We start from the raw sequence: 11,193 nt of genomic DNA, 5'->3' as shown, positions 1-11,193 counted from the left end.
TCGCTTCAACATGGAATACGCTCTCTAAAGTTGGACTGGTGGTTAAAATGGGAACTAATTAATTGAAACTGTTTGGAGAAGTTTCCCTGGATAGGACATTGTTGCTAGAAGACGTTGTCCATCGAATCTTTAGTGATGTTCATTGTGGTATGGGCCATTTTCATAGCGAAAACGTCAATTGAAAAGAGTAAACACCTAAAACATGATGTCATCATCCCAACTAGCGCCACCAAGCGGAGAGCACTGTTATATTGGACGGCCAATTAAAAAAAAAAGATAAGACGTCTGTAAACAAACGCCGAACTGTTTTGGCACATTTTTAAACAAGGGAGTGTTGTTATTGTCCATAAAATCGTGCGAGATTCAGATAAGGGCAAATCTACGATAATTCAAATTGACTTGGGGTATTTTAGGAGCCGGCTAGAATATCAGTCAGTGTTCCGGTGACATTGAACGTGAACGTGTTTCTGTGTGTTTTTAGTTGTGTCGTGATAAACTTGTTGCAAAATGGCCAATCCCAATCAGGAGATTAAGTACACCAAGGTAAGTGCGGGGATCGGAATGGATGGATGGATGGGCCTGTTGGAATTTGGTTACATCAATAGGAATATTTTCCCACGATTCAGCGATGGTCACGCAATGTGGGTGTAATCCATCGAACAGATGAATACTACATGCCCACCTAGAGTTTACTAGCTACCCGAGTAGGAACGTATAACTAGCATATTGATAGGTACATACCGTATTTAGGTATTGTTCAGTAGTTCAAATATTGAACACACCTTATTCAGTATTATTATGGGATTAACATATTGATCACAGCAGCCAAAAATGCCTCAGTGAGGTAGAAGTAAACTATTTTAGTTATTAACGTTTGCTGGATGTATTTAACTACAATTGAAAAATTTCATCAATTCTTCATGTATTATTTAAGTATTGCAATGCTTAATCTAACTATTAGTTTGGTGTTGTTATTTTTAGTAAGTTAACTCTTATGTAGAAATCTTCAATACCTTACTCAACTGATAAGTATTGGAAATTGGTAGAATATTTCAATTTGTTGTTTTGCATCAAATTTCTCCTGCTCGGGTAGGAATGAAATGTGTCGAAGTCTCAGCCAGCAGTGAAAAACGTGAGATAATCGGTGTTTACCGTGGTTCAGCAGAATTCTATTTCGATTTCAACACACGCCATGCAAATGAAACAGCAGCATATTTTGCTCCGTCGGGAATGTGCTGCCGTACGTACGGTTTGAAAGAGTAGAAAAATTAGCCCGACATGCCCTACTGGAGGCGTCCTGCTGGGATGCAGAGCTCCCTCCGAATGCAATAACTACCTTAACAATGTTTGAGTTACTCGAGAAATGTCTATCCAGAGTTTGGAATAATGTAATGTCGTGTTATTGTATTAAAAAGACATATTGTTCAGTCGGATGATATCGACATAATCGATGGAAGATTCCGTGCATGCTCGATGGTCAATGTTGCTGGAAAAACTTTATCTCATTCCATACTTACTAATCAGTATAATTTAAAACATGACATTTATATTCCCCTTAGCCGAGTGGTTAGAGTCCGCGACTACAAAGCAAAGCCATGCTGAAGGTGTCTGGGTTCGAATCCCAGTCGGTCCAGGATCTTTTCGTTATGGAAATTTCCTTGACTTCCCTGATGGACATGGAGTATCATCGTACCATGAACCACATCGTATATACGAATGCGCAAATGGCAACTTTGGCAAAGAAAGCTCTCAGTTAATAACTGTGGAAGTGCTCATAAGAACACTAAGCTGAGACGCAGGCTCTGTCTCAGTGAGGACTAGGGTTACCATATTTGCTCTCACTGAAAAGAGTACATTTTGTCAACTCTGTAAAAGAGTACTTATGAGTACACTTAGCCTTCCTTGAAAAATTTTAAATGCTTTACTAATTAATAATTTTGACATTTTCTTGCAAAAAAAAATGTTTGATTCTTAAGGCCCAAACGCAATGATAGCGGAATGGTAAGGGAAAGAGGAACCGGTTCGCCAGTATGAAACACACCGTCCTGACTGAGCTGTCAACGAACGGAAGTGAACCAAGTCTGAGTCGACAAACATGCTATAGTTCATGCTGGCGAACCGGTTCCGCTTTTCGTTGCCGTTCCACTATCATTGCGTTTGGGCCTTTAATCACAGCCACTTTTCATACATTTCAATTAAAATTAAGTTTTTCAGGGAGACACTATTCTCAACTTTTCATCAATTATTTTACGAAATTTAACTCTTATTTTTCTCATGCTATACTTTCTTACTATATTGAACATTGACTCTAGGTGAATCGATTTTGTCAATAATTTTTTTTTAATTATATTTACGATACCAAAAGTCGTTCGATTTTTGAATATAATATTGTCTTTCAAATGAGGTTTGTTGTAAAAGTTCATAAGAAAATGTAGAACAATTTGAGTTTGTGAAGGTACCGAAAGATATGAGAAGAGTGAAACGTGGATTTATAGAGAACCTCAAGCATTGTCTTCGATTTAAGTTTTATTGAGGACTTTTTAAAACATTATGAAGCTTAGAAACTTGATTGATTTAATAGTTTACTCTTTATGATTCTCATACTACACTTCAAACTGAAACCTTTTCATTCCCTCATCTTTGTTCATAAAAAATTGCATCGTCAAAACGACGTTCCTATAAAAAAAAGTTTGATAAAAAAAAGTTGCTACAATAAGATTAAATAGATCAAAACAAAGTGATTTTGAATTTTGACTGATTTTTTTTTAATTGAAAATAATTAGTAGGTTGATTGTGTGCCAGTTTTAGTCGAAAATCGGTGAATTATCTGTATTATCATGGAAAAAGGTTTCTTCAACAAGTTATTCGATTTGACGATTATCGCCAGTACTAACTGAAAAAGAGTACACTTGAGCCCGTTTAGCAAAAAAGAATAGTACACAAATTTTTAAGGTAAAAAAGAGTACTTGTAATCTAAAGTGAGTACGTATGGTAACCCTAGTGAGGACGTAAATGCCAAAGAAAAGAAGAACATTTATTTTTATAAAAGGGTGTTCTGTGCATTTTTAGACATTTTTATTTTCTGGTGATAAGTAGATATAGACATCTTAATTAATTACATTTGTCTAGAATACCCTCAATGTGATTTTTGAAAGTTGAATGAGTCTTAGATATTTAACTTGAACCAGAATGAGTCTTAGATATTTAACTTCATCAGATCAATTTATTGAAACCCCTCTCATCGCGACAACATGTCTACTTGTCTACTTTCAAATTAAGAGCTTTTGGTTTAAGTGGGAATATTATAAGTTGAGTTTTGGATGCATTAGGAGAAATCTTCCGTTTTTGCGGACAAAAAATACCCAAACTTTTTTGCAATCCATTACAGATGACACGCTGGCTTCGTCCTTTAGCGGAGAGGTCTATGTCATCCGCAAAGAAAATGCGTAACACCGTCTCTTTCAAGAAGTGTTTCTGACTTGGTGTTCTGATAATTACATTGAAATTAACGATTAGACAGATAACTTTGAATTATTCTAACAATATATGCTGGGAAAATAAAGTTTCTTAATTTCACAATCAAATGCTTTTTCTATAGCTACAAGAGCAATACCAGTAGAATAGCCTTGTTGGAACGAATCAAATTTGTTACACGTAACAGTTGATAAGTGGTCGAATGTCCATGGCGGAATCCGAACTGTTCATTGGCAAAAAATATTTTTTTGTTGATGTGGACCATCAATCTGTTCAAAATGACCTTTTCAAAAAGTTTACTGATGGAGGAAAGCAAACTGATTGGACGATAGCTAGAAGCTTCTGCAGGATTTTTGTCTGGTGTTAGCATTGGAACAACCTTAGCATTTTTCCATTTGTCAGGAAAATATGCCAATTGCAAACATTTGTTAAATATATCAACTAAGAATGATAAGCTACTTTCTTGAAGTTTCTTGATGAGGATGTAGAAAATTCCATCATCGCCAGGGGCTTTCATATTTTTTGAATTTTTTAATAATAGTTCTCACTTCTTCCCAATCAGTTCCCCAGGAATTTTCGAAAACGTTCTCTTGATTGAGAATATTTTTGAAGTCCTGAGTAACTTGATTTTCAATTGGACTAATAAGTCCTAAATTAAAATTGTGCGCGCTTTTGAACTGCATAGCAAGTTTTTGAGCTTTTTCGCAATTTGTTAGTAATAATTTATTTTCCTCTTTCAGTGCGCATCGTACCTTCGTGCTGTGCGTACACGAATTCTCTCTGCTCTTGGAAGTTTTCTTAAAAACTACCTAAAGCAATAAAACAGTACTTTTCAGTGCTACAAAAACAGTACTTTTCAGTGCTAAAATTAAAAACGGTACTTTTCAGTGCTACTAAAACAGTACTTTTCAGTACTACTTTTTCTACTATTGATCCCTTTACGATCCTTGTTTGGACCCGTGCCTTCGATTTTTCGTTGGACCCGTTGGCGAAAGCTAGCGGTGGTAATCCTTCTTGGACAACGTCTTGGGAAAAAACCTTTTAAAGGTCACGTCTTCTTTCGTTTATTAATTAAACATGGTATCAACAACAAACAAAAGGAAGGGTGAATCTCTGAATTCACTACTTCCTTCCAAAAAAGTGGGTTTTAAAACTGTCACTACACGTGGAAAGAATGGAAGAAAGGACGCTTCCCCGGAATGCGAACTTTCTTCCAAGGGTGAAATGAATAATTGTATCGAAATGAGCAATCAGTTCGATGCTCTAGACAAATTTTCCGAACACCAAATCGAAGCAGCCTCTAGCCCAGGCTCTTTGATTCAAGTGAGGAAGCAAAGAGTGCCGCCTATCGTGGTCAGTTGTTCCGAATTTGGGGGATTTAGGCAGGAGATCTTGAACTCCATTAGGGGAATCAAGGTTTCCTTCCAAATCGCAAAGAAAGGAGACTGTCGCGTTTTGCCGGAAACTCTTAAAGATCGTGAGCTTCTTCTCAAACATCTTGAAGAGAAGAAGCACAAATTTTTTACTTATGACGACAAAACTGAACGTTTGTTCAAAGTTGTCTTGAAAGGTCTCTCAAGTGACTATAAATCACCTGAAGAGATCAAAAATGGAATAAATGATTTACTTGGATTTTCCCCAGTCCAAGTAATCATTATGAAAAAGAGAACCCAATCTGGCATTGTTCGGAAAGGGCTTTCTCAAGAATTTTATTTAGTTCACTTTAACAAAAAAGAACTAAATAATATTAAAGCTTTAGAAAAAGCGAAACTTTTGTATGATGTCCGTGTAACATGGGAACATTTCCAAAAACCTGGAGGAAATTACCAGAACCCCACTCAGTGCCGTCGGTGCCAAAAGTGGGGTCATGGTACAAAAAATTGCCGCATGGATGCTAAATGCATGATTTGCGGAGGTTCTTCTCACGCCAAAGACGTCTGTCCAGTGAAGGAAGATACCACCAAATTCATATGTTGTAATTGCGGGGCTAACCATAAGTCCAATTTTTGGAATTGTCCTTCACGCAAAAAGGTCATTGAGGCTCGTGCCAGGCAGATGAAAGATAATATCCGTTACGATAACGGTCGTTTCCGGAATTTGCCTGGTAGAGTATCGAACAATGCTCATTTTTCAGTTAACGATCGCTTGATCATGAATCATACCCATCAGGAAGATCATAATCATGCTCATTCACAAAATAATTTTAATCCGTCGGGTAGCCGTTCGAATCTTTCTATTTCGAATGTATCTACCCACGGTAAATCCTTTGCCGATATCGTATCAGGAAATTCGAACTCCTCCCCTGTTCGATCCATGGGTACCCATTCTACTTGTTTCAAATCAAATGGAAAAAACCCTACCGCCACAGGTAACTCCGCTTCTTCGTCTACCGGAAATTCCAATGGGAAATCACATGACATGTCTGCCTCTGATTTTAATTTTCTAACTGAACAATTGAATCTAATGATTGATGCAATGTTCAAAGCCACCACTATGACTGAAGCAGTCCAAGTAGGTGTAAAATTTACAAATCAAATTGTTATTGGATTACGTTTCTCTAATGGATCCAAATAATAATTTAAATATTTTAAATTGGAATGCTCGTTCTCTGAATGGTAAAGAGGACGAGCTGTTTAATTTTCTTACGGTTAATAACGTGCATATAGCAGTTATTACCGAAACGTATTTAAAACCTGGATCTAAACTCAAAAGAGATCCTAACTTTTTTGTTTATCGTAATGATCGACTTGATGGGGCATGTGGGGGAGTTGCAATCATCATTCATAGGCGTATAAAACATCAACTGTTTTCATCATTTGAAACTAAAGTTTTTGAAACTTTAGGTGTTTCTGTTGAAACACAGTTTGGTAAATATACTTTCATAGCTGCCTATTTGCCTTTTCAATGCTCTGGGCAGCAAGTTAATTTGCTCCAAACTGACTTGCGTAAATTGACTCGCAATAAGTCAAAATTTTTTGTCATTGGTGACTTTAATGCCAAACATCGGTCATGGAATAATTCTCAAAGTAATTCCAACGGCAGAATTTTATTTGATGAGTGCTCCTCAGGATATTTCTCAATTCAATACCCTGATAGCCCCACATGTTTTTCCTCTTCTAGAAATCCATCTACGATTGATTTGGTCTTAACCGACTCTAGTCATCTTTGTAGCCAACTGATTACTCATGCTGATTTTGATTCTGATCATGTCCCTGTTACATTTCAAATATCCCAAGAAGCGATTCTCAATCCTATCAGCTCCACTTTCAATTATTTACGAGCCGACTGGAATATATATAAAACGTATGTTGACTCCAATCTTGATGTTAACATTTCTTTAGAAACTAAACTTGATAGTGACAATGCTCTTGAAACTTTAACAAATTCCATTGTTGAAGCCCGGAGCATCGCAATTCCAAAATGTGAAGTAAAATTTGAATCCGTGATTATAGACGATGATCTTAAACTCTTGATCCGTCTTAAAAACGTGAGGAGAAGGCAATTTCAACGCACTCGCGATCCTGCTATGAAAATTATATGGCAGGATTTGCAGAAAGAAATCAAGAAACGTTTTGCTCAATTAAGAAACAAAAATTTTGAAAATAAAATTTCTCAATTGGACCCTGGCTCTAAGCCCTTTTGGAAATTATCGAAAATCTTGAAAAAACCTCAGAAGCCAATACCGGCATTGAAAGAGGAAAACAAATGATTACTAACTAATTGCGAAAAAGCTCAAAAACTTGCTATGCAGTTTGAAAGTGCGCACAATTTTAATTTAGGACTTACTAGTCCAATTGAAAATCAAGTTGCTCAGGAGTTCGAAAATATTCTCAATCAAGAAAACGTTTTCGAAAATGCCTGGGAGACTGATTTGGAAGAATTGAGAACTATTATTAAAAAATTCAAAAACATGAAAGCTCCTGGCGATGATGGAATTTTCTACATCCTCATCAAGAAACTTTCAGAAAGTAGCTTATCATTTTTAGTTAATATATTTAACAAATGTTTTCAATTAGCATATTTTCCTGACAAATGGAAAAATGCTAAGGTTATTCCAATTTTAAAACCAGACAAAAATCCTGCAGAAGCTTCTAGCTATCGTCCAATCAGTTTGCTTTCCTCCATCAGTAAACTTTTTGAAAAGGTTATTTTGAACAGAATGATGGCCCACATCAACGAAAATTCAATTTTTGCCAATGAACAGTTCGGATTCCGCCATGGACATTCGACCACTCATCAACTTTTACGTGTAACAAATTTGATCCGTTCCAACAAATCTGAAGGCTATTCTACTGGTCTTGCTCTTCTAGACATAGAAAAAGCATTTGACAGTGTTTGGCATGAAGGTTTGATCGTAGAATTGAAAAACTTTAATTTTCCAACATACATTGTTAGAATAATTCAAAGTTATCTGTCAATTCGTACACTTCAGGTTAATTATCAGAACTCCAGATTTGAAAGACTTCCTGTAAGAGCTGGTGTTCCTCAAGGCAGCATTTTGGGACCAATATTATACAATATTTTCACATCTGACTTACCTGAGCTACCTCAGGGATGTCAAAAATCTTTGTTTGCGGATGACACAGGCCTCTCCGCCAAAGGACGAAGCCTGCGTGTCATCTGTAGTCGATTGCAAAAAAGTTTGGATATTTTTTCTTCATACTAGCAAAAATGGAAGATTTCTCCTAATGCTTCCAAAACTCAACTAATAATATTCCCACATAAACCAAAAGCTCTTTATTTGAAACCTTCAAGTAGACATGTTGTCACGATGAGAGGGGTTCCAATAAATTGGTCAGATGAAGTTAAGTATCTAGGGCTCATGCTAGATAAGAATTTAACTTTCAAAAATCACATTGAGGGCATTCAAGCCAAATGTAATAAATATGTAAAATGTCTCTATCCCCTTATTAATAGAAAATCAAAACTTTGTCTTAAGAACAAGCTGTTGATATTCAAACAAATTTTCAGGCCAGCCATGTTGTATGCTGTACCAATATGGACTAGCTGTTGTAATACCAGGAAGAAAGCTCTGCAGAGAATTCAAAATAAAATTTTGAAAATGATTCTGAGGCTTCCTCCCTGGTATAGTACCAATGAGTTACATAGAATATCCAATGTTGAAACATTGGAACAAATGTCAAATACAATCATTAATAATTTCAGGCAAAAATCGTTACAATCTTCCATTGCCACGATTAGTGCGTTATATGTTTAGGTTAAGTTAGGTTAGGTATATTAATTTTTTTTTTCTCTTATAAGCAGGTGAAATCTAAGGGTATGCGAAATACCGAATGATTCCGTCAAATACGCTTCGAAACGAAATTCCGCGGAATTCCACGGAACTCGCACAGGCGAAATTTTTATTTTGCTATTTCGTTTCGTTTCGACAAATTGTTAAAATATTTCCACGGAAAATTGAAAACAAACGAAATAAAACGGAATTTCGCGAAATTCGAGTTTTATTTCGAACAAAAAAAAAGCAAAGCGTTTGCTTCTACTCCTAGTTACAGTCAAAAATGGGTCCGTATTATGGATCAAATCGACTCATATCATGGATCAGAACACTATAACAGCAAATTATCTGCGAGGCAAACGAATGGTGTGCTAGTGAAAGCATACGTTTTGGCGTTTCTTTATGAATCGTCTTATCTTGGATTCATAACTGTGGTATGGGTTTCAATGCCCCACAAATATGAATCTAGGCATATGTATGACAATTTATTTCCTACGAATGGAGCAAATGTGTTTAAGGTGATTATAAAACGAAGCCAAACTTCGAATTTTCAAGTGTACAAGACGAGAAAATCTGACAACAGTTCGCTTTGAAAATGAATCAAAATGCTTGCTTGCCGGTGGTGACCAATGGGATAGATTTTCAACTGCGGAGCACTGTTTGGTTTTCAAGTCTTGTGTTCTTGAAAATTTGAGGTGTAGCTTCGTTTTATAATCACCTTAAGCATGTTATTGTTGATTGCGATGCTGTATAGATTTATGGTTCGCGTAGGTAAAATGGGTTCTGCGTATTTGCTACTCTATTTATTGAGATATTCTCCGTTTAATCCAACTTTGATCCATATCTGTGTGCTATTCATAACTGTGGGATGACTGTAGTATTGACTGGTCCGCAGGATATGATAAACTGCACTGCCGTTAAGGTGAAACATCTCGGAATGCAAAGATGGCCGGCACAATGGCCGACTTCTCCACCTACTCACGTTTTTAAGGGCACAAAACTGGGGAAATAGTTGGCAAATGTTCCTGATCTTCTTATTTTAAGCTTTCTGCTAGTGCACAAAGCCAAAATAAAAAGTGCACTGTTGTGGGATGCTTTTGTCACGAGATTTGTGCCTTTGAAGTTTTAGTGCAATCTTAGAAGTTGATTCCAAACTGTTTCACCTTAAAAAGTTTCCAAAAACGCCCATATGCCCTAAATTCCTCGCGGCGAATAGCCCAGGAAAGGAACAACTGCGTTTGATGAACTACCGCAATGTTATCTTCCATAAGAATGAAGAGAGCAAAACCACGGTTTCCTCCGGGGAATATCGCGTGTCCTTTTGAGCAAATCCGTTAATATATCGCAAAAATTGTTTGTGCACAAATGTCAAAAAAAAAGCTGCGGAGCGTGAGTCCCTGATGTTCTGGATTTGCTCATGTGGTGCAGATTATTGATCCGCGCATTAGTTCTCTCTCTTGCTTTCCCGCTATGACGTCACTTTGAACTCTGCATAAGAACAGCGGGAGAATAGAAGAGAAAACTAATAGTACGCATCAATGAGTAAAGGCTCTCCGCGATTTCGTTGTTGTGTCATAAAAGTCTACATGTAGCAGCGAAACCGCAGCGATTGTTTGTCGCTGTCACCGTAAAAAATCGCGTTGATTTGGGTGATCCAAAGCCACACCTTAAACCTTCAAGAGCACAAATCTAAAGAACCAGAGGTTCATTCAAGCTGAAAACTCTATCGTTTGGTTACTCGATGGTCAATCGATCAGGTGTTCAGTTTGAACCGCTGTCAGGTACGTTAGATTTGTGCTCTTGAAATTCTGAGGTATGCTTTCGATTTACATTCACCTTAAACAAGGAAGATGCATACATTATTTTATATCGAAAAATGAATCTAGGTTCATTCACGCTGTACCACACCACCAACTCCCTCTCTCCTCTTATAACGTGACATAATTTCCTCACGACCCCCAATTAAAAAAGCGAATATTGATAATATATCATTACAAAATTCTCTAGTTTCGCCATCTTTCGATCGATTTTGATGATTTGTTTTAGTAAAAATCACAAATCAGTTATAAATTTGCATGTACCGTCAAAATTGTTTTTTTTTTTTTCGATTTTCGCACATCTAAATCTCGAGAAAAAAAATAAGCCAATCATTAAATTTAGCTGATTGGAAGACGGATTGTCTGAACGAACATTGGTGAACTTGTCAATCTTATTTGCGGTTCCTCTATGCTATGTAGCCCAGGTTCAAAACTTTTTTTTTCGAAATTTTCAAATATTTTTTAAAATACTCTCGAGGCTCAAAATTTAGGGAAAATGTGATTTTGTAGTCAGTTTTACACAAAGATTCTGAAAATGAGATAATATCAACAATCCTTATATCTTCCAGAAATCGTCCAAAAATTCCTTCACAGTTTGCATTCATCCAGATTTGATCCCTCCAAGAATTAATTCTCAGTTTATGCAAGGCTTTTCCAGAAAATTTA

At 36.6% G+C, this 11,193-nt stretch overlaps 1 protein-coding gene across 1 annotated transcript in view; it reads left to right on the top strand.

Annotated features, from left to right (window-relative positions):
* The first annotated feature begins 222 nt into the window (after positions 1 to 222).
* The window catches only part of LOC5563729 (retinal dehydrogenase 2), a 55,553-nt gene continuing 44,582 nt past the window's right edge, over positions 223 to 11,193 (top strand). The window contains exon 1 of the mRNA XM_001647964.2: positions 223 to 543. Within this exon, the coding sequence (XP_001648014.1) occupies positions 508 to 543 (36 nt within the window). The 5' untranslated portion in view covers positions 223 to 507. The remainder of the gene's footprint in view (positions 544 to 11,193) is intronic.

Source organism: Aedes aegypti, chromosome 1 (genome assembly GCF_002204515.2).
Source record: "Aedes aegypti strain LVP_AGWG chromosome 1, AaegL5.0 Primary Assembly, whole genome shotgun sequence".
NCBI classification, from domain to species: domain Eukaryota; kingdom Metazoa; phylum Arthropoda; class Insecta; order Diptera; family Culicidae; genus Aedes; species Aedes aegypti.
Note: the sequence above shows the minus strand (reverse complement) of the source record. Positions and strands in the feature narration are given on the sequence as shown.